Here is a 25,699-nt window from a genome sequence, read left to right on the forward strand (position 1 = left end):
CACTATTATCCTGAAAAGAGTGTCAGCTCTGCACGCCAGAGACCCCGTGCGTGTATATTATATATATATACACATACATACATGCACACACACCACTATTATCCTGAAAAGAGTGTCAGCTCTGCGCGCCAGAGACCCCGTGCGTGTATATTATATATATATACACATACATACATGCACACACACCACTATTATCCTGAAAAGAGTGTCAGCTCTGCGCGCCAGAGACCCCGTGCGTGTATATTATATATATATACACATACATACATACACACACACCACTATTATCCTGAAAAGAGTGTCAGCTCTGCGCGCCAGAGACCCCGTGCGTGTATATTATATATATATACACATACATACATGCACACACACCACTATTATCCTGAAAAGAGTGTCAGCTCTGCGCGCCAGAGACCCCGTGCGTGTATATTATATATATATATACACATACATACATACATGCACACACACCACTATTATCCTGAAAAGAGTGTCAGCTCTGCGCGCCAGAGACCCCGTGCGTGTATATTATATATATATATATACACATACATACATACATGCACACACACCACTATTATCCTGAAAAGAGTGTCAGCTCTGCGCGCCAGAGACCCCGTGCGTGTATATTATATATATATACACATACATACATACATGCACGCACACCACTATTATCCTGAAAAGAGTGTCAGCTCTGTGGGTTAGTACCTTAGGTTTAAATGCAATATGGTAGGAATCGGGGGGGGTTTGTGGGGTGTCCCATTGCAGGGTGACTGCAGTCTCCTCCTGTGATGTCACACGCAGGCCCGTGACCTCTGTGACCTCTATGACCACTACAAGAGAGGGGGAGATTCAACACCTCTTAGGTTGTAAGACAGGGATACAGAGCCTGGCACCTCTAGGACTGACACGGGGATACAGAGCCTGGCACCTCTAGGACTGACGCGGGGATACAGAGCCTGGCACCTCTAGGGCTGACACGGGGATACAGAGCCTGGCACCTCTAGGACTGGCACAGGGGGTTATACAGTTTGGCACCTCTAGGGCTGGCACAGGGGGATATATACAGAGCCTAGCACCTCTAGGGCTGGCACATGGTGATATATACAGTTTGGCACCTCTAGGGCTGGCACAGGGGGATATACAGTTTGGCACCTCTAGGGCTGGCACAGGGGGATATACAGAGCCTGGCACCTCTAGGGCTGGCACAGGGGGATATACAGAGCCTGGCACCTCTAGGGCTGGCACAGGGGGATATACAGAGTCTGGCACCTCTAGGACTGGCACAGGGGGATATATACAGAGCCTGGCACCTCTAGGGCTGGCACAGGGGGATATACAGTTTGGCACCTCTAGGGCTGGGACAGGGTGATATATACAGAGCCTAGCACCTCTAGGGCTGGCACAGGGGGATATACAGAGCCTGGCACCTCTAGGGCTGGCACAGGGGGATATACAGAGCCTGGCACCTCTAGGGCTGGCACAGGGGGATATACAGAGTCTGGCACCTCTAGGACTGGCACAGGGGGATATACACAGCCGTGCACCTCTAGGGCTGGCACAGGGGGATATACAGGGCCTGGCACCTCTAGGACTGACACAGGGGGATATACAGAGCCTGGCACCTCTAGGGCTGGCACAGGGGGTTATACAGAGCCTGGCACCTCTAGGACTGGCACAGGGGGTTATATACAGAGCCTGGCACCTCTAGGGCTGGCACAGGGGGATATACAGTTTGGCACCTCTAGGGCTGGCACAGGGGGATATACAGAGCCTGGCACCTCTAGGGCTGGGACAGGGTGATATATACAGAGCCTAGCACCTCTAGGGCTGGCAGAGGGGGATATACAGAGCCTGGCACCTCTAGGGCTGGCACATGGGGATATACAGAGCCTGGCACCTCTAGGGCTGGCACAGGGGGATATACAGAGCCTGGCACCTCTAGGGCTGGCACAGGGGGATATACAGAGTCTGGCACCTCTAGGACTGGCACAGGGGGATATACACAGCCGTGCACCTCTAGGGCTGGCACATGGGGATATACAGGGCCTGGCACCTCTAGGACTGACACAGGGGGATATACAGAGCCTGGCACCTCTAGGGCTGGCACAGGGGGTTATACAGAGCCTGGCACCTCTAGGGCTGGCACAGGGGGATATACAGAGCCTGGCACCTCTAGGGCTGGCACAGGGGGATATACAGAGCCTGGCACCTCTAGGGCTGGCACAGGGGGATATACAGAGCCTAGCACCTCTAGGGCTGGCACAGGGGGATATACAGAGCCTGGCACCTCTAGGGCTGGCACAGGGGGATATACAGAGCCTGGTACCTCTAGGGCTGGCACAGGAGATATACAGAGCCTGGCACCTCTAGGACTGGCACAGAGGGATATACAGAGCCTGGCACCTCTAGGGCTGGCACAGGGGGAGATACAGAGCCTGGCACCTCTAGGGCTGGCACAGGGGGATATACAGAGCCTGGTACCTCTAGGGCTGGCACAGGAGATATACAGAGCCTGGCACCTCTAGGGCTGGCACAGGGGGATATACAGAGCCTGGCACCTCTAGGGCTGGCACAGGGGGATATACAGAGCCTGGCACCTCTAGGGCTGGCACAGGGGGATATACAGAGCCTGGCACCTCTAGGGCTGGCACAGGGGGATATACAGAGCCAGGCACCTCTAGGGCTGGCACAGGGGGATATACAGAGCCTGGCACCTCTAGGGCTGGCACAGGGGGATATACAGAGCCTGGCACCTCTAGGGCTGGCACAGGGGGATATACAGAGCCTAGCACCTCTAGGGCTGGCACAGGGGGATATACAGAGCCTGGCACCTCTAGGGCTGGCACAGGGGGATATACAGGGCCTGGCACCTCTAGGACTGGTGCGGCAGAGCGTGGATGGCGATGCAGCTGCCTTGGGGAAACGCGTGGGACTCACCCTCTCCACAATTGATGCCTCCGTAGCCCTTCCTACACACGCAGGTCCCGTTCGCACACCTCCCATGTCCGCTGCAGTCCTCCGGGCAGGTTCTGGTCCCGCAGACCGGTCCGGTATAACCCGGGTCACACGTGCACCTCCCGCTTACACACTGACCGTTCCCGTTGCAGTTCTTGGGGCAGGTTCTGGTTCCACAGTCCGGCCCGGTGAATCCAGAATTACAGACACAGACGCCGTTCTCACACCGACCGTGGTCCTGACAGTTATCTGAGCAGGTTCTGGATCCACAGTCCAGACCACTAAATCCAGAGTCGCAGACACACTTCCCGTCATCACATGTTCCCCGGTTCTGACAGTTATCTGGACAGGTTCTGGATCCACAGTTCAGACCACTAAATCCAGAGTCGCAGACACACTTCCCGTCATCACATGTTCCCCGGTTCTGACAGTTATCTGGACAGGTTCTGGATCCACAGTCCAGACCACTAAATCCAGAGTCGCAGACACACTTCCCGTCATCACATGTTCCCCGGTTCTGACAGTTATCTGGACAGGTTCTGGATCCACAGTTCAGACCACTAAATCCAGAGTCGCAGACACACTTCCCATCATCACATGTTCCCCGGTTCTGACAGTTATCTGGACAGGTTCTGGATCCACAGTCCAGACCAGTGTATCCAGAATCACAGATACAGACTCCGTCATCACATCTTCCCTGGCTCTGACAGTTATTGGGACAGGTTCTGGATCCACAGTCCAGACCAGTGTATCCAGAGTCACAAATACATACGCCGTTTTCACACTGGCCTCGGTTATGACATTCTTTGGGGCAGGTTCTGGATCCACAGTCCAGACCAGTGTATCCAGAATCACAGATACAGACTCCGTCATCACATCTTCCCTGGCTCTGACAGTTATTGGGACAGGTTCTGGATCCACAGTCCAGACCAGTGTATCCAGAGTCACAAATACATACGCCGTTTTCACACTGGCCTCGGTTATGACATTCTTTGGGGCAGGTTCTGGATCCACAGTCCAGACCAGTGTATCCAGAGTCACAAATACACATGCCGTCTTCACACTGGCCTCGGTTATGACATTCTTTGGGGCAGGTTCTGGATCCACAGTCCAGACCAGTGTATCCAGAATCACAAAGGCAGACTCCCTCTTCACAATAACCTTGGTTATTACAGTTATTGGGGCAGGTTCTGGATCCACAGTCCAGCCCAGAAAATCCAGAATTACAGACACAGACTCCATCATCACACCTGCCTCTATTTTGACAATTGCTGGGACAGGTTCTAGATCCACAATCCAGTCCAGTATATCCAGAATCACAAATACACAACCCATCTTTACACTGGCCTCGGTTCTGACAGTTATTGGAGCAGATTCTGGATCCGCAATCTGGTCCGGTGTACCCCGGAGAGCACACACAGCTCCCCCTAATGCAGCGTCCATGTTTGTTACACCCTACCGGACAGGTTCTGATCCCACAGACAGGTCCGCTAAACCCAGCATCACACACGCACCTCCCATTCACGCACACCCCACTCCCACTGCAGTTCTTGGGGCAGGTTCTGGATCCACAGTCTGGCCCGGCAAATCCAGCGCCACAAACGCAAACTCCGTCTTCACACCTGCCATGGCTGTTGCAATTGTTGGGGCAGGTTCTAGATCCACAGTCCAGGCCCGTGTATCCAGGATCACAGACACACTTCCCATCGTCACACTTGCCCCGGTTCTGGCAGTCGTCGGGGCAGGTTCTAATCTCGCAGTCCGTTCCAATGAATCCAGAATCGCAGACGCACTCGCCGTCCTCACACCGCCCTCGCCTCTCACACTCTGGAGAGCAGATGCGGATCCCACAGTCAATCCCGATAAATCCTGGGTCGCACACGCATGACCCGGACACACAGAGGCCCTGCTCGTTACAATCCTCCGGGCAGCTACTGGATCCACAGTCCAGACCAAAAAATCCAGAATCGCAGACACAGACTCCGTCAAAACACTTGCCTTGATTGTGGCAATCATTGGGGCAGGATCTAGAACCACAGTCCAATCCGGAAAATCCAGAATCGCAGGCACAGACTCCGTCTTCACACCTGCCCTGGTTCTGGCAGTTCTTGGGGCACGTTCTAGATCCACAGTCCAAACCAGAAAATCCAACGTTACAGACACAGACTCCGTCTTCACACTGACCTTGGTTCTGGCAGTTCTTGGGGCATGTTCTAGATCCACAGTCCAAACCGGAAAATCCAGAATCACAGACACAGCTTCCCTTAACACACTTGCCCCGGTTCTGACAGTTCTTGGGACATGTTCTAGATCCACAGTCCAGACCAGAAAATCCAGAATCACAGACACAGACTCCGTCTTCACATCTGCCCCGGTTCTGGCAGTTCTTGGGGCACGTTCTAGATCCACAGTCCAAACCAGAAAATCCAACGTTACAGACACAAACTCCGTCTTCACACTGACCTTGGTTCTGGCAGTTCTTGGGGCATGTTCTAGATCCACAGTCCAAACCGGAAAATCCAGAATCACAGACACAGCTTCCCTTAACACACTTGCCCCGGTTCTGGCAGTTCTTGGGACATGTTCTAGATCCACAGTCCAACCCAGAAAATCCAACGTTACAGACACAGACTCCGTCTTCACACCTGCCCCGGTTCTGGCAGTTCTTGGGGCATGTTCTAGATCCACAGTCCAAACCGGAAAATCCAGAATCACAGACACAGCTTCCCTTAACACACTTGCCCCGGTTCTGGCAGTTCTTGGGGCAAGTTCTAGATCCACAGTCCAACCCAGAAAATCCAGAGTCACAGACACAGACTCCGTCTTCACACCTGCCCCGGTTCTGGCAGTTCTTGGGGCAAGTTCTAGATCCACAGTCCAACCCAGAAAATCCAGAGTCACAGACACAGACTCCGCCTTCACACCTGCCCTGGCTGTGGCAGTTCTTGGGGCAAGTTCTAGATCCACAGTCCAACCCAGAAAATCCAGAGTCACAGACACAGACTCCGCCTTCACACCTGCCCTGGCTGTGGCAGTTCTTGGGGCAAGTTCTAGATCCACAGTCCAGCCCAGAAAATCCAAAGTCACAGACACAGACTCCGCCTTCGCACCTGCCCTGGTTGTGGCAGTTCTTGGGGCAAGTTCCAGATCCACAGTCCAGACCGCTGTACCCCTCAAAGCAGATGCACCGGCCCTTCACACATCGGCCCTGGTCATGGCAATCTTCAGGGCATGTCAGTAGCTGGCATCTCTCCCCCATGTACCCATCTCTGCAATGGCACTGCCCATCCACACAGGTACCACGACCATCACCGCCGCAGCCCCCGGGGCAGGATTCAGAGGGCTGGGAGCAGGAGGGGGCAGCGAGACTGGCAGGGTCATCTGAGAGAGAGAGAGAGAGAGAGAGAGAGAGAGAGAGAGAGAGAGAGGTGGGATAGGAGAGAGAGAGAGATGGGATGGGAGAGAGGGAGAGAGAGAGAGAGAGAGAGAGAGAGAGAGAGGGATGGGAGAGAGAAAGATATGGGATGGGAGAGAGGGAGAGAGAGAGAGGGGGGGATGGGAGAGAGGGAGAGAGAGACAGAGAGATGGGAAGAGAATGGATGGGAGAGAGGGGAGAGAGAGAGAGATGGGATGGGAGAGAGGGAGAGAGAGACAGAGAGATGGGGTGGGAGAGAGGGAGAGAGAGACAGAGAGATGGGATGGGAGAGAGAAAGAGGGAGAGAGGGAGAGAGAGATGGGATGGGAGAGAGGGAGAGAGATGGGAGAGGGAGAGAGAGATGGGATGGGAGAGAGGGAGAGAGAGATGGAATGGGAGGGAGAGAGAGAAAGATGGGATGGGAGAGAGGGAGAGATGGGATGGGAGAGAGAGAGAGAGAGAGAGATGGGATGGAAGAGAGGGAGAGAGACAGAGAGATGGAATAGGAGAGTGGGAGAGAGAGAGATGGGATGGGAGAGAGGGAGAGAGACAGAGAGAAGGGATGGGAGAGAGGGAGAGAGAGATGGGATGGGAGAGAGAGATGGGATGGGAGAGAGGGAGAGAGACAGAGAGAAGGGATGGGAGAGAGGGAGAGAGCGATGGGATGGGAGGGAGGGAGAGAGAAAGAGAGATGGGATGGGAGAGAGAGAGAGAGAGAGAGAGAGGGGGGGGGAGAGGGAGAGAGAGATGGGATGGGAGAGAGGGAGGAAGAGGGAGAGAGAGATGGGATGGGAGAGAGGGATGGGAGAGAGGGAGAGAGAGACAGACATGGGATGGGAGAGAGGAGAGAGAGATGGGATTGGGGAGAGGGAGAGAGAGATGGGATGGGAGAGAGGGAGAGAGAGATGGGATGGGAGAGAGAGTGAGAGATGGGGATGGAGAGAGGAGAGAGAGATGGGATGTGAGAGAGGGTGAGAGAGAGAGAAGGAGAGAGGGGAGAGAGAGGGCGGGAGAGAGGGGAGGGGGAGAGAGAGAGAGGGGGAGACAGAGGGGGAGAGAGAGAAGGGTGAGAGAGAGAGAGGGAGGGAGAGAGGTATAAAAGAAGAGTTACTGTCTGTTAGGTGTAGCAGTTTCAGTAGTACAGCACACAGACTCCATCCCAGGGATAACATTACATAATAATCTCACACACACTCGTTATATTAACATGTAATGATCATCAAATTCATGGACGTTCTAAAGTAATCTATCTGTCCCGAGACCGACGGCCTGTGAGAGATGGCCTGTGAGAGACGGCCTGTGAGAGACGGCCTGTGAGAGACGGCCTGTGAGAGACGGCCTGAGAGAGACGGCCTGAGAGAGACGGCCTGTGAGAGACGGCCTGAGAGAGATGGCCTGAGAGAGATGGCCTGAGAGAGACGGTGTAACAGGGGACTTATCCCTGTTCACAAATGTGCCTCTAATCCAGCAGTGTGGTGGTAACTGCTGGTAGGCAATTAACCACCACCTGCCTGATTTAGATGGCTTAGAAAAACCTGCCTTTGAGACAGGAAGTGACTCCTTAGCTCACGTGTGAGCTGAACTTTGGAGACAGAGCAGAGGTTCTTGAGTCTCCCAGGAGAGACTGACCAAGAGAACACAGGTCTCTGGAGCTGACCATGTCTTGAGCTCTGCCAGAAGACACAGCAGAGCTGCTTCCAAGACACAGGGGAAACTTCTAAACCTGAATGCTGACCAAACCCTGAAGAAAAGGTAGCAACCAGGGACAGAGAAGATTTTCCCTCCAAACTACAAGGAACAGATAAAACTTTTATTACAAGACTTTTTATATCTGTTCATTTCATGCTATGTGTTGGAGCTGGGAGACATGCTTAACTAAGGGAGTTGTGAATTGCATAGTATTCACTAGAACCACTCCCAAGTGAATAGCAGCTGTGTTTCCCCCTTGTTTGGATGGTTTCCTGATGTTAAGGAAAAGGCACAATAAAGCCTCGTTATAATTTCACCTTATAAAGTCTTCAATTGTGTACCTCTGTGAACGTCTGTCTACATATGGTGTCAGAAGTGGGATGAGAGGTCGTCTTTGACGTTAGAAAGGACCGGAGATTTTTTCTGTGAATTTTTTTTTATGCTTTTTGCCTACAAACAGTCTGAGCAACTTAAAAAAAAAAAAAAACTCTCAGGCAGCAGAGACCAGAATTAAAGTGATACACACCACTGCAATGAAACCCCAATCCCAAGAGGAGAGAGACTGCTGAAGCAGCTAAACCTTATTTGCCTATCACAAAGTGTAATATGGTCATTGAAATAGGGGTTTTGCCATCCAGTCATAGTCAGGGTTCAAGAAGGGAGTCAGCCCTTAAAAAGGGATAGGTGTTTGTTGTTTTCAAAAGTTTCGCTGAAGCAGTGAATACAGATGGTGACCCACGAGCGGTACTGATTTTGCAAATAAAGGTTGCCACACCGCATAGGACTACCAGCTGTGAATGGAGTATATGCAGAAAAGTGTGAAAAATTGATGTAAGACTGTGCTGAAGCAGGTCGAATTTTTAGCAAACAAATGCTGAGTGTAAAATTGCCCTAGAGGGGAAAAAGGGATTGCTGAACTGTGTAAAAGGTATTCCAAAGCCAATTGCTGAGTGTTGAGTCACCCTGCCGGGAGTGAAAGAAATATTCCACTGCAAAGAATGTTTTTTTTTCTGCAAGTAAAAAAAAGTCTGCCTATATATCTTGGGAGCAAAACAAGACACCCAAAGTGTGAAGTGTGAATGCCATAATACCCAAGGATGAGACTGAAAATTACTGAACTCAAGCAGAAAACCAAATTCTGTTGCTGAAGCAGAGAGATTGCACCTAGCAAGTAAATGGTGTAAAGCAAACAGAAGTTTTTACCTAGCAACTACACATTCAGCATACCTAATGAGAGATTACACCTAGCAAGTAAATGGTGTAAAGCAAATAGACTTTTTTACCTAGCAACTGCACATCTTGTATAACTGATGAGAAAATGCATGCACAGTACTGCTGATATTGTAAAACTTATCCAAGAAAGAAAAATTCTACATAGATGCCTGTGAGAGCTACGACCTCTACACGCAAAATATGCCCACCTGTAGGACTACCACAATTTGGGGTTCTAGCAAATACAGTGGCAACAGCTGCAATAGCGCCTCCTGAGGTCAGGAAGAAAATTACACCTGATAGCCTAAAAATGGAGGACAAGATGCAGCGTTCCTGTAATGAACCCTACCCAACAGAAGAGTGGCCCTTCCAGTCCAATAAAGAGGAAGACATCTCTTACGGGGAACCCGAACCGAGTCACACCCACAAAACACCCCAAGAATGGTGGGGGTGCCTGAACTCGGCACGAACAGAAAAGACCACTCCCTTTGATGACGAATATGATCAGCTATTACAGTTACAAGAAAAGCCGGGTGGATCCAGTGACGCTGCTAAAATTTCAAATAAAGGAGACCCCAGTATTGCTGATGGGACGGAGTCATCCAAAACAAAAAAGCGGAAAAAGAAAAGCGGTTCTTCACTTACCGTGGAAGTAACAGACACGTCCGCAGATCCTGTGGAGGAAAAGGGGGACCGAGTTGCCCTGCAGCCTAGAGAAAATGGAGAATTCGTCCCGCGGATAACCGAATATCCAGAGGGCCCAAGGCAGAAATCGTGTACCCCAAAGAAGTGTCTGTCCGGTGCCAACAGTGAGGGACCCTTAACCAGTCATCCCAGGGAAGCGGAGCCGGAACCAGTGAGTGACGATCCCTTGACCAGCCCTGAAGACGCCCTGAAAATTGCCAGGCGTGACTGTGATCTACTTCGAGAACAATTGAAACTTGAGAGAGCAGATAATGCTGAGTTACAGATGACGGTGCTCGCAATGTACTCTGAATCTGGGACAGAATTGGACGATCTCAAGACTGAGCTAGATACTGCAAAGGCTACTATTTCCTCCATGGATGAAAAGCAGAGCCAATCTGATAAAATGGTGGCTACGCTAAAGCGGAAGTATAAGGAGGCAATGAAGCAGATGACAGTCTTCCAGCAAGAGGTTCACACTCTTCGCATAGAGCTGAATGCCTCACAACAGGAGGTCAATAGTGTCCGGATAGAGGTGGACGTATCTCAGAAAGAGGTTCAGACACTCCGCAGAGCACTGAATGCCTCACATCATGAGACCAACAGCTGCCGCACAGACCTGGAAGTTTCCAGAAAGGAACTACACAGTCTCACTGAGGAGCTGGACATTTCTAAAGAAACGATTGTCAATCTTAATACAAATCTCCAAGTCTCCCAGAAGGAGCTTCAGACCCTCAACCTAGAGAAGGAAGTCTCACGCCAGGAGAGTGTCAGTCTCAAAGCAGATGTGCCTAAATGGAAGGAGGACTGCAAAGAAGCCCTGAATAGTACAGAGACTGAAAAAGGAGAACATTTAAGATTACAAAAAAAAAACGTAAAACTCAAAGAAGAAAATTTTAATTTGACAAACGACGTCAAGGAAAAAAATGAAAAGCTGCACGAGCTTAAAAAAATAAATAGACTTTTGGAAGGTGAGAAGTTTGAAGCAGAGCACCGACTGCAGAATCAACTGCAAGGTCTGCGTACGTACCTCGAGAAGGCCGAGGAGAAGCAGGGAACTCTGCAGGATGACAATCTGCAGGCTGTTAAAGAAATTCAAGTGCTGCAGGAACGTCTGATGACCCAGTATGTCCCCGCAAAGCAGCATGAGAAACTGAAGGCTACCCTGAGCATCACCAAAGCAATGCTAAAAGCCAAGCTTAGAACCCAGGTGACGCGGCACAAAAGGGAGCACAAGAAGGTCCAGAAACTGAAACAAGTAACTGTGGCCCAAGCAAAGAAGTTCATAGTGCTTCACAATGCAATAAAAATGTGGAAGCAAGCTCAGAGAAAGCAAAGCATGCAGATAAATTTCCTGAGAAGAGACTTGCAAGTTGCACTCAAAAAACAGGGATCTCTCGCGGATGAGATTACAGTCCTACAAGGACAAGTATTGACCCTGACTAAGCGTCAGTATCCCACAGCCTCAAAAACCCATGAAGACAAGGGTACAGTGAGAGCTGGGAATACCGCTCATCTGAAAGAAAAGGTTGCAAAATTTGAACCACCTAAACAAGCACTAGCAAAACATTCAGCCACCCAGCAGGCAACAAAAGAAGGTACACATGCTGAATCAAAACCAGAAGAATCCTTAGCTGATGAAGCTGAAAAGATGGGACATTCTCTGAAAGTGGGTGTGGAATTGCAACTTAATCCCAAAGAGGCTGAACTAGCAACGCCATTAAGTGGGAAAAGGGCAGAGAGACAGCTTCAAGAGCAGAAAACTCAAAGGGCAGTTTTTAAACGCTCTGCAACTGCTGCCATACAGTATGCCTACAATAAGACGAGCACCCGACGCGAGGGAAATCTCATGACCGCGCACGTAGCAAAAAGACTATACTTAGAAAAAGTCCTCCTCGAGCGACTGAGGAGTGCTGATCTCAAGCACCTTCGTGAGGAGACGCGAATAAACTGGAGAAAGGGCTCCAATCCCAACAGGACTGAGGGTTCTCTTCCTCCATCCACTCTCATTCAAGTCACAGAGATATCTAGAATGAGAGTGGGAGGATGGGCTTTGGCCGTGGCAAGCCCGAGCTTCCCACAAACAGGGGAGGTATGTAACAGGGGACTTATCCCTGTTCACAAATGTGCCTCTAATCCAGCAGTGTGGTGGTTAACTGCTGGTAGGCAATTAACTAATACCACCTGCCTGATTTAGATGGGTTAGAAAAACCTGCCTTTGAGACAGGAAGTGACTCCTTAGCTCACGTGTGAGCTGAACTTTGGAGACAGAGCAGGGGTTCTTGAGTCTCCCAGGAGAGACTGACCAAGAGAACACAGATCTCTGGAGCTGACCATGTCTTGAGCTCTGCCAGAAGACACAGCAGAGCTGCTTCCAAGACACAGGGGAAACTTCTAAACCTGAATGCTGACAAACCCTGAAGAAAAGGTAGCAACCAGGGACAGAGAAGATTTTCCCTCCAAACTACAAGGAACAGATAAGACTTTTATTACAAGACTTTTTATATCTGTTCATTTCATGCTATGTGTTTGGGGATGGGAGACATGCTTACCTAAGGGAGTTGTGAATTGCATAGTATTTCACTAGAACCACTCCCAAGTGAATAGAAGCTGTGTTTCCCCCTTTGTTTTGATGGTTTCCTGATGTTAAGGAAAAGGCACAATAAAGCCTCGTTATAATTTCACCTTATAAAGTCTTCAATTGTGTACCTCTGTGAACGTCTGTCTACATATGGTGTCAGAAGTGGGATGAGAGGTCGGCCTGAGAGAGACGGCCTGTGAGAGACGGCCTGTGAGAGACGGCCTGTGAGAGACGGCCTGTGAGAGACGGCCTGTGAGAGACGGCCTGTGAGAGATGGCCTGTGAGAGACGGCCTGTGAGAGACTGCCTGAGAGAGACTGCCTGAGAGCAACGGCCTGTGAGCGACGGCCTGAGAGCGACGGCCTGAGAGAGACTGCCTGAGAGAGACGGCCTGAGAGCGATGGCCTGTGAGAGGCTGCCTGTGAGAGGCTGCCTGAGAGAGACGGCCTGAGAGCGACGGCCTGAGAGAGACGGCCTGTGAGAGACGGCCTGTGAGAGACGGCCTGTGAGAGACGGCCTGAGAGCGATGGCCTGTGAGAGGCTGCCTGAGAGCGACTGCCTGAGAGAGACGGCCTGTGAGAGATGGCCTGAGAGAGACGGCCTGTGAGAGACGGCCTGTGAGAGACTGCCGGTGAGAGACGGCCGGTGAGAGACGGCCTGTGAGAGACGGCCTGAGAGCGACTGCCTGAGAGAGACGGCCTGTGAGAGACGGCCTGTGAGAGACGGCCTGAGAGAGACGGCCTGTGAGAGACGGCCTGAGAGAGACGGCCTGTGAGAGACGGCCTGTGAGAGATGGCCTGAGAGAGACGGCCTGTGAGAGACGGCCTGTGAGAGACGGCCTGTGAGAGACTGCCGGTGAGAGACTGCCGGTGAGAGACTGCCGGTGAGAGACTGCCGGTGAGAGACTGCCGGTGAGAGACGGCCGGTGAGAGACGGCCTGAGAGCGACGGCCTGTGAGAGACGGCCTGTGAGAGACGGCCTGTGAGAGACGGCCTGTGAGAGACGGCCTGTGAGAGACGGCCTGTGAGAGACGGCCTGTGAGAGACTGCCTGAGAGCGACGGCCTGTGAAATACTGCCTGAGAGACTGCCTGTGAGAGACTGTCTGAGAGAGACTGTCTGAGAGAGACTGCCGGTGAGAGACGGCCTGTGAGAGATGGCCTGTGAGAGACGGCCTGTGAGAGACTGCCTGTGAGAGACGGCCTGAGAGAGACGGCCTGTGAGAGACGGCCTGTGAGAGACGGCCTGAGAGTGACGGCCTGTGAGAGACTGCCTGAGAGAGACGGCCTGAGAGAGGTTGCCTGTGAGAGACTGCCTGAGAGAGACGGCCTGTGAGAGACGGCCTGTGAGAGACGGCCTGTGAGAGACGGCCTGAGAGTGACGGCCTGTGAGAGACGGCCTGTGAGAGACGGCCTGTGAGAGACGGCCTGTGAGAGACGGCCTGTGAGAGACGGCCTGTGAGAGACGGCATGAGAGAGATGGCCTGTGAGAGACGGCCTGTGAGAGACGGCCTGTGAGAGACGGCCTGTGAGAGGCGGCCTGTGAGAGACGGCCTGAGAGAGACAGCCTGTGAAAGACGGCCTGAGAGAGACTGCCGGTGAGAGACTGCCGGTGAGAGACGGCCGGTGAGAGACGGCCGGTGAGAGACGGCCTGTGAGAGACGGCCTGAGAGCGACTGCCTGAGAGAGACTGCCTGAGAGAGACTGCCTGAGAGAGACGGCCTGTGAGAGACGGCCTGTGAGAGACGGCCTGTGAGAGACGGCCTGTGAGAGACGGCCTGAGAGAGACGGCCTGAGAGAGACGGCCGGTGAGAGACTGCCGGTGAGAGACTGCCGGTGAGAGACTGCCGGTGAGAGACGGCCGGTGAGAGACGGCCTGTGAGAGACGGCCTGAGAGCGACGGCCTGTGAGAGACTGCCTGTGAGAGACGGCCTGTGAGAGACGGCCTGAGAGAGACTGCCGGTGAGAGACTGCCTGAGAGAGACTGCCTGAGAGAGACTGCCGGTGAGAGACTGCCTGCGAGAGACTGCCTGAGAGAGACGGCCTGTGAGAGACGGCCTGCGAGAGACGGCCTGCGAGAGAGACTGCCTGAGAGAGACTGCCTGTGAGAGACGGCCTGTGAGAAACGGCCTGAGAGCGACTGCCTGAGAGAGACTGCCTGAGAGAGACTGCCTGAGAGAGACGGCCTGTGAGAGACTGCCTGAGAGAGACTGCCGGTGAGAGACTGCCGGTGAGAGACTGCCTGCGAGAGACTGCCGGTGAGAGACTGCCTGTGAGTATAATGATGCTGAGTATCTATGCACTGATAGTGAGATTTAACCGGTCTGCGCGTGGATACACAGCACTGTATAATGATGCCGAGTATCTATACACTGATAATGATTACGCTGCGCTGTATAATGGTGCAGAGTATCTATACACTGATAATGATCGCGCTGCGCTATATAATGATACAGAGTATCTCTATATTGATACTCAGCACACCACCGCGCTGTATAGAGATGCTGAGTATCACTTACCTGCACCGCTCTGCGCGGCCGCACAGCAGGGAACGCTAATAATGAACACGCAGCGCTGTATAGTGCTGCTGAGTATCACTTACCTGCACCGCTCTGCGCGGCCGCACAGCAGGGAACGCTAATAATGAACACGCCGCGCTGTATAGCGATGCTGAGTATCACTTACCTGCGCCGCTCTGCGCGGCCGCACAGCAGGGAACGCTAATAATGAACACGCCGCGCTGTATAGCGATGCTGAGTATCACTTACCTGCGCCGCTCTGCGCGGCCGCACAGCAGGGAACGCTGCATTGACCCTTTAAATCTCTCACCAACTTCTCTAAAACTTCCAGGCGTTTCAGAAGCGCTCGGACCCCCCCAGCGTCTGGACAAGGAGGGGGGGAGGAAGGGGCAGGAAGGGTGCCCCCCAGAGAGAGGGCAAGGAGGAGCATGGGGAGGAGAGTGGGCATGGTGAGGGAGAGGGGGGGGAGACGGCTGGACCACCTGTGAAAGGGAGAAAGAGGGGGAGAAGCGAGAGAGAGGGAGAAGAGAGAAAGGGAGAAGACAGAGGGGGAGAAGAGAGAGAGGGGAGAAGAGAGAGAGGGGGGAAGAGAGAGAGGGGGGAGAAGAAAGAGAGGGGGAGAAGAGAGAGAGGGGGAGAAGAGAGAGAGGGGGAAGAGAGAGAGGGAGGAGAAGAGAGAGAGGGGGAGAAGAGAGAGAGGGGGAGAAGAGAGAGAGGGGGAGAGAAGAGAGAGAGAGAAAGAAGAGAGGGGGGAGAAGAGAGAGAGGGGGAGAAGAGAGAGAGGGGGAGAAGAGAGAAAGGGGGAGAAGAGAGAGAGGGGGGGGAAGAGAGAAGGGGAGAAGAGAGAGGGAGAGAAGAGAGAGAGGGGGGAGAAGAGAGAGAGAAAAAAAAGAGAGGGGAAGAGAGAGGGGAGGTAAAAAAAATAGGGTTGAGAAAAAGACAAAGGAGACGGGTAAGAGAGGGAGAGATAATTACATTGTACAGTATGAAATCCATATGTTATGCATGGTCCTGCACATCATCAAGAGAGACCCCGCAGAGCATCGCTCCATTAACCCCTCCCCTGCCAGAGACCCCGCAGAGCGTCGCTCCATTACCCCCTCCCCTGCCAGAGACCCTGCAGAGCATCGCTCCATTACCCCCTCCCCTGCCAGAGACCTGCAGAGCATCGCTCCATTACCCCCTCCCCTGCCAGAGACCCTGCAGAGCGTCGCTCCATTACCCCCTCCCCTGCCAGAGACCCTGCAGAGCGTCGCTCCATTACCCCCTCCCCTGCCAGAGACCCTGCAGAGCGTCGCTCCATTACCCCCTCCCCTGCCAGAGACCCTGCAGAGCATCGCTCCATTAACCCCTCCCCTGCCAGAGACCCTGCAGAGCGTCTCTCCATTAACCCCTCCCCTGCCAGGAAGTCCCTGCAGAGCGTCGCTCCATTAACCCCTCCCCTGCCAGAGACCCTGCAGAGCATCGCTCCATTACCCCCTCCCCTGCCAGACCCCGCAGAGCGTCGATCCATTACCCCCTCTCCTGCCAGAGACCCGGCAAAGCGTCGCTCCATTACCCCCTCCCTGGCCAGAGACCCTGCAGAGCATCGCTCCATTACCCCCTCCCCTGCCAGAGACCCCGCAGAGCATCGCTCCATTAACACTTCCCCTGCCAGAGACCCTGCAGAGCGTCTCTCCATTAACCCCTCCCCTGCCAGGAAGTCCCTGCAGAGCGTCGCTCCATTAACCCCTCCCCTGCCAGAGACCCTGCAGAGCGTCGCTCCATTACCCCCTCCCCTGCCAGACCCCGCAGAGCGTCGCTCCATTACCCCCTCTCCTGCCAGAGACCCGGCAAAGCGTCGCTCCATTACCCCCTCCCCGGCCAGAGACCCTGCAGAGCATCGCTCCATTACCCCCTCCCCTGCCAGAGACCCCGCAGAGCATCGCTCCATTAACACTTCCCCTGCCAGAGACCCTGCAGAGCGTCGCTCCATTACCCCCTCCCCTGCCAGAGACCCTGCAGAGCGTCTCTCCATTAACCCCTCCCCTGCCAGAGACCCTGCAGAGCATCGCTCCATTCCCCCCTCCCCCATGCCAGCGACCCTGCAGAGCATCTCTCCATTAACCCCTCCCCTGCCAGGGACCCTGCAGAGCGTCGCTCCATTCCCCCCTCCCCCTGCCAGAGACCCTGCAGAGCGTCTCTCCATTAACCCCTCCCCTGCCAGAGACCCTGCAGAGCATCGCTCCATTCCCCCATCCCCCATGCCAGAGACCCTGCAGAGCATCTCTCCATTAACCCCTCCCCTGCCAGGGAGTCCCTGCTCACACGAAAGACATTACATCGGAATTTGCATCTTATTCTGCGGCTCCCCCGTTTAATTTAATGAAACGCACAGTCTCCGGCGGGGAGAACTGGCGACCGATGAACAGATGTGAGCAGAGGTTGTGCGCTGACGTACAGATGTTTGTGTGCTGACGTACAGATGTTTGTGTGCTGACGTACAGATATTTGTGCTGTTGTGTGCTTGGCTTTGTGCTATACTGTACACCGAGAAAAACATGGCGGCCAATTTTGACGCATTTCGGGCCCCCGCGTGAAGTCTGACACGACCGATTTCCACACGTGTCTCCCGCTGACAGCCACGCTCCATCTCCCACTCTCACCACCCCCCCCCCCGTGGAGGCGCGCCGACTCTTTGCGGCTGTGTGCGTGAGTTTCCCCCAAAGTGTTTCCAGACTGAGACCAGTTCCAAACTGGCACCAAGAAAAAGACGACGACGATGTCTGGTTCATCAAAGGAAAATAAAATCCAGCTGGTTTTCAGAAATTCACTCCGGCCTCACTCCGGCCTCACTCCGGTCTCACTCCGGCCTCACTCCACGAGACTTTATTAACCTGTCCCTTTCATTCCATAATCGGACTTCGGTTTTGATCCACTACGACTCCACGCAGAACACTTCAGAAATATTGATCTATCCATCGAAATCTTTCGCTCCGGTTTCACTCTGGTTTACAATCAGGAGACTTTATTAATCTGCCCCTTCCGTGGAATTGTATTGCTCCCGTGTACACGGAAGACTTCTATAAATATTGACCAACTCGTGTAAAACATACACTCCGGCTTCACTCCGGCTTCACTCGAGTTCACAACCAGGAGACCTCAGTAAACCCGTCCCTTCCATACAACCTTTGTACTTCAGTTTTTGTCCAACACGATTCCACCCAGAAGACTTAAAAAACATTGATGTACCCGTCTAAAGATTTGGCTCAGGTTTCACTCTTGTTTACAACCAGGAGACTTAATAACCGGACCCTTCCATATAACGATATTGCTCCAGTTCCAGTATACACTGAAGACTTCTATAAATATTGATCTACCCTTGTAAAGCCTTTACTCCAGCTTCACACCGGTTTCACTCCAGTTTACAGCCAGGAAACCTCATGAAACCTGCCCCATGCACACTATAATCGTATTCTACTGCTACACACAACTTTAATACATTGATCTACCCTTGTGAAACATTCACTCCGGTTTCCCTCCGGTTTACAACTAGCAGACGTTATTAGCACGGGAAGGACGCTGATCCAGGGAGTAATCCGATTGCCAATTCTTGGCGTCAGGAATGAATTTATTTTCCCCTTATGAGATATCATTGGATGATGTGGCACTGGGGTTTGTGTTTGCCTTCCTCTGGATCAATAAGTAAGTATAGATATAGGATCAAGTATCTGTCGTCTAAATGTAGCATAGGTTGGACTTGATGGACATATGTATTTTTTCAACCCTATCCACTATGCAACTATGTAACTGTATAACTGCATAACTTTGTACCTATGCAACGATGTAAACTATGTATCGATGTAACTATGTAGCCATGTAACTACGTACCTATGCAACGATGTAACTACGTATCGATGTAACTATGTAGCCATGTAACTACGTACCTATGCAACTATGTAACTGTATAACTATGTAACAATGTACCTATATAACTATGCAACTATGTACCCATGTAACTACGTACCTATGCAACTACGTAACAATGTACCTATATAACTATGCAACTATGTACCTACTGTATGTAACTGTGCACCAATGTACCTATGCAACTATGTAACAATGTACCTATATAACTATGCAACTATGTACCTACTGTATGTAACTGTGCACCTACGTACCTATGCAACTATGTAACTGTATAACCATGTAACAATGTACCTATATAACTATGCAACTATGTACCCATGTAACTACGTACATATGCAACTATGTAACTATATAACTATGTAACAATGTACCTATATAACTATGCAACTATGTACCCATGTAACTACGTACCTATGCAACTATGTAACAATGTACCTATATAACTATGCAACTATGTACCTACTGTATGTAACTGTGCACCTATGTACCTATGCAACTATGTACCCATGTAACTACATACCTATGTAACTATGTATCTTCGTACCTGTGTACCTATGCAACTACGTAACCATGTACATATGTACCTATGCAACGATGTAACTACGTACATATGTACCTATGCAACTATGTACCCATGTAACTATGCAACTATGTAACTACGTACATATGTACCTATGCAACTATGTAACTACGTACATATGTATCTATGCAACTATGTAACTACGTACATATGTACCTATGCAACTATGTACCCATGTAACTATGCAACTATGTAACTTCGTACATATGTACCTATGCAACTATGTACCAATGTAACTACATACCTATGTAACTATGTATCTTCGTACCTGTGTAACTATGTAACTGTGTACCTATGCAACTACGTCCCCATGTACCCATGCAACTATGTAACTACGTACATATGTACCTATGCAACTATGTACCCATGTACCTATGCAACTATGTACCTACTGTATGTAACTGTGCACCTATATAACTATGTACCCCTGTACCTATGCAACTATGTACCCATGTACCTATGCAACTATGTAACTACGTAACCATGTACATATGTACCTATGCAACTATGTAACTACGTACCATGTACCTATGCAACTATGTAACTACGTACATATGTACCTATGCAACTATGTAACTACGTACCCATGTACCTATGCAACTATGTAACTACGTACATATGGACCTATGCAACTATGTAACTACGTACATATGTACCTATGTATCTTCGTACCTGTGTAACTATGCAACTGTGTAACTGCGTACATATGTACCTATGCAACTATGTACCCATGTACCTATGCAACTATGTAACTACGTACATATGTTCCTATGCAACTATGTACCCATGTAACTACAAGCTATGTAACTATGTATCTTCGTACCTGTGTAACTATGTAACTGTGTACCTATGCAACTACGTCCCCATGTACCTATGCAACTGTGTAACTGCGTACATATGTACCTATGCAACTATGTACCTACTGTATGTAACTGTGCACCTATGCAACTATGTACCCATGTACCTATGCAACTATGTAACTACGTAACCATGTACATATGTACCTATGCAACTATGTAACTACGTACCCATGTACCTATGCAACTATGTAACTACGTACATATGTACCTATGCAACTATGTATCCATGCACCTATGCAACTATGTAACTACGTACATATGTACCTATGCAACTATGTAACTACGTACATATGTACCTATGCAACTATGTAACTACGTACCCATGTACCTATGCAACTATGTAACTACGTACATATGTACCTATGCAACTATGTAACTACGTACATATGTACCTATGTATCTTCGTACCTGTGTAACTATGCAACTGTGTAACTGCGTACATATGTACCTATGCAACTATGTACCTATGCAACTATGTACCCATGTACCTATGCAACTATGTGACTACGTACATATGTACCTATGCAACTATGTATCCATGTACCTATGCAACTATGTAACTACGTACATATGTACCTATGCAACTATGTAACTACGTACATATGTACCTATGCAACTATGTATCCATGCACCTATGCAACTATGTAACTACGTACATATGTACCTATGCAACTATGTACCCATGTACCTATGCAACTATGTAACTACGTACATATGTACCTATGCAACTATGTATCCATGTACCTATGCAACTATGTAACTACGTACATATGTACCTATGCAACTATGTAACTACGTACATATGTACCTATGCAAATATGTAACTACGTACATATGTACCTATGCAACTATGTATCCATGTACCTATGCAACTATGTACCTACTGTATGTAACTATGCACCTATGCACCTATGTATCCATGTACCTATGCAACTATGTAACTACGTACCCATGTACCAATGCAACTATGTAACTACGTACCCATGTACCAATGCAACTATGTAACTACGTACCCATGTACCAATGCAACTATGTAACTACGTACCCATGTACCAATGCAACTATGTAACTACGTACCCATGTACCAATGCAACTATGTAACTACATACCTATGTAACTATGTATCTTCGTACCTGTGTACCTATGCAACTACGTAACCATGTACATATGTACCTATGCAACGATGTAACTACGTACATATGTACCTATGCAACTATGTACCCATGTAACTATGCAACTATGTAACTACGTACATATGTACCTATGCAACTATGTAACTACGTACATATGTATCTATGCAACTATGTAACTACGTACATATGTACCTATGCAACTATGTACCCATGTAACTATGCAACTATGTAACTTCGTACATATGTACCTATGCAACTATGTACCAATGTAACTACATACCTATGTAACTATGTATCTTCGTACCTGTGTAACTATGTAACTGTGTACCTATGCAACTACGTCCCCATGTACCCATGCAACTATGTAACTACGTACATATGTACCTATGCAACTATGTACCCATGTACCTATGCAACTATGTACCTACTGTATGTAACTGTGCACCTATATAACTATGTACCCCTGTACCTATGCAACTATGTACCCATGTACCTATGCAACTATGTAACTACGTAACCATGTACATATGTACCTATGCAACTATGTAACTACGTACCATGTACCTATGCAACTATGTAACTACGTACATATGTACCTATGCAACTATGTAACTACGTACCCATGTACCTATGCAACTATGTAACTACGTACATATGGACCTATGCAACTATGTAACTACGTACATATGTACCTATGTATCTTCGTACCTGTGTAACTATGCAACTGTGTAACTGCGTACATATGTACCTATGCAACTATGTACCCATGTACCTATGCAACTATGTAACTACGTACATATGTTCCTATGCAACTATGTACCCATGTAACTACAAGCTATGTAACTATGTATCTTCGTACCTGTGTAACTATGTAACTGTGTACCTATGCAACTACGTCCCCATGTACCTATGCAACTGTGTAACTGCGTACATATGTACCTATGCAACTATGTACCTACTGTATGTAACTGTGCACCTATGCAACTATGTACCCATGTACCTATGCAACTATGTAACTACGTAACCATGTACATATGTACCTATGCAACTATGTAACTACGTACCCATGTACCTATGCAACTATGTAACTACGTACATATGTACCTATGCAACTATGTATCCATGCACCTATGCAACTATGTAACTACGTACATATGTACCTATGCAACTATGTAACTACGTACATATGTACCTATGCAACTATGTAACTACGTACCCATGTACCTATGCAACTATGTAACTACGTACATATGTACCTATGCAACTATGTAACTACGTACATATGTACCTATGTATCTTCGTACCTGTGTAACTATGCAACTGTGTAACTGCGTACATATGTACCTATGCAACTATGTACCTATGCAACTATGTACCCATGTACCTATGTGACTACGTACATATGTACCTATGCAACTATGTATCCATGTACCTATGCAACTATGTAACTACGTACATATGTACCTATGCAACTATGTAACTACGTACATATGTACCTATGCAACTATGTATCCATGCACCTATGCAACTATGTAACTACGTACATATGTACCTATGCAACTATGTACCCATGTACCTATGCAACTATGTAACTACGTACATATGTACCTATGCAACTATGTATCCATGTACCTATGCAACTATGTAACTACGTACATATGTACCTATGCAACTATGTAACTACGTACATATGTACCTATGCAAATATGTAACTACGTACATATGTACCTATGCAACTATGTATCCATGTACCTATGCAACTATGTACCTACTGTATGTAACTATGCACCTATGCACCTATGTATCCATGTACCTATGCAACTATGTAACTACGTACCCATGTACCAATGCAACTATGTAACTACGTACCCATGTACCAATGCAACTATGTAACTACGTACCCATGTACCAATGCAACTATGTAACTACGTACCCATGTACCAATGCAACTATGTAACTACGTACCCATGTACCAATGCAACTATGTAACTACGTACCCATGTACCTATGTATCTTCGTACCTGTGTAACTATGCAACTGTGTAACTACGTATATATGTGACTATGTACCCATGTAACTATGCAACTATGTAACTACGTACATATGTACCTATGTACCCATGTAACTATGCAACTATGTAACTACGTACATATGTACCTATGTACCCATGTAACTATGCAACTATGTAACTACGTACATATGTACCTATGCAACTATGTATCCATGTACCTATGCAACTATGTAACTACGTACATATGTACCTATGCAACTATGTAACTACGTACATATGTACCTATGTACCCATGTACCTATGCAACTATGTAACTACGTACATATGTACCTATGCAACTATGTATCCATGTACCTATGCAACTATGTAACTACGTACATATGTACCTATGCAACTATGTAACTACGTACATATGTACCTATGCAACTATGTATCCATGTACCTATGCAACTATGTACCTACTGTATGTAACTATGCACCTATGCACCTATGTATCCATGTACCTATGCAACTATGTAACTACGTAAATATGTACCTATGCAACTATGTAACTACGTACCCATGTACCTATGCAACTATGTAACTACGTACCCATGTACCTATGCAACTATGTAACTACGTACCCATGTACCAATGCAACTATGTAACTACGTACCCATGTACCAATGCAACTATGTAACTACGTACCCATGTACCAATGCAACTATGTAACTACGTACCCATGTACCAATGCAACTATGTAACTACGTACCCATGTACCAATGCAACTATGTAACTACGTACCCATGTACCTATGCAACTATGTAACTACGTACCCATGTACCAATGCAACTATGTAACTACGTACCCATGTACCTATGTATCTTCGTACCTGTGTAACTATGCAACTGTGTAACTGCCTACATATGCCACTATGTGACTATGTACCCATGTAACTATGCAACTATGTAACTACGTACATATGTACCTATGTACGCATGTAACTATGCAACTATGTAACTACGTACATATGTACCTATGTACCCATGTAACTATGCAACTATGTAACTACGTACATATGTACCCATGTAACTGCGTACATATGTAACTATGCAACTATGTAACTACGTACATATGTACCCATGTTACTGCGTACATATGTAACTATGCAACTATGTAACTACGTACATATGTACCCATGTTACTGCGTACATATGTAACTATGCAACTATGTAACTACGTACATATGTACCTATGTACCCATGTAACTACGTACATATGTAACTATGCAACTATGTAACTACGTACATATGCCACTATGTAATTATGTACCCATGTAACTACGTACCTATGCAACTATGTACCTACTGTATGTAACTGTGCACCTATATAACTATGTAACTACATACCTATGTAACTATGTATCTACGTACCTATGTAACTATGCAACTGTGTAACTACGTACCTATGTAACTATGTACTGTAACTGTGTAACTACATACCTATGTACCCACTATGTAACTATGTAACTACATACCTATGTACCCACTATGTAACTGTGTAACTACATACCTATGTAACTATGTACTGTAACTGTGTAACTACATACCTATGTACCCATGTAACTACGTACATATGTAACTATGCAACTATGTAACTACGTACATATGCCACTATGTAATTATGTACCCATGTAACTACGTACCTATGCAACTATGTACCTACTGTATGTAACTGTGCACCTATATAACTATGTAACTACATACCTATGTAACTATGTATCTACGTACCTATGTAACTATGCAACTGTGTAACTACGTACCTATGTAACTATGTACTGTAACTGTGTAACTACATACCTATGTACCCACTATGTAACTATGTAACTACATACCTATGTACCCACTATGTAACTGTGTAACTACATACCTATGTAACTATGTACTGTAACTGTGTAACTACATACCTATGTACCCACTATGTAACTGTGTAACTACATACCTATGTAACTACATACCTATGTAACTATGTACTGTAACTGTGTAACTACATACCTATGTAACTACATACCTATGTAACTATGTACTGTAACTGTGTAACTACATACCTATGTAACTATGTACTGTAACTGTGTAACTACATAACTATGTACCCACTATGTAACTGTGTA

At 48.6% G+C, this 25,699-nt stretch overlaps 1 protein-coding gene across 1 annotated transcript in view; it reads right to left on the bottom strand.

Annotated features, from left to right (window-relative positions):
- LOC142475807 (uncharacterized) overlaps positions 1–15,254 on the bottom strand; it is a 70,269-nt gene extending 55,015 nt beyond the window's left edge. The window contains 3 exon segments of the mRNA XM_075581541.1: positions 712–836; positions 2,944–6,342; positions 15,224–15,254. Coding sequence (XP_075437656.1) covers positions 712–836; positions 2,944–6,220 — 3,402 coding nt within the window. The 5' untranslated portion in view covers positions 6,221–6,342; positions 15,224–15,254.
- Between the last annotated feature and the right edge of the window lie 10,445 nt (positions 15,255–25,699).

The sequence above is a fragment of the Ascaphus truei genome, unplaced genomic scaffold, assembly GCF_040206685.1.
Source record: "Ascaphus truei isolate aAscTru1 unplaced genomic scaffold, aAscTru1.hap1 HAP1_SCAFFOLD_1397, whole genome shotgun sequence".
NCBI classification, from domain to species: domain Eukaryota; kingdom Metazoa; phylum Chordata; class Amphibia; order Anura; family Ascaphidae; genus Ascaphus; species Ascaphus truei.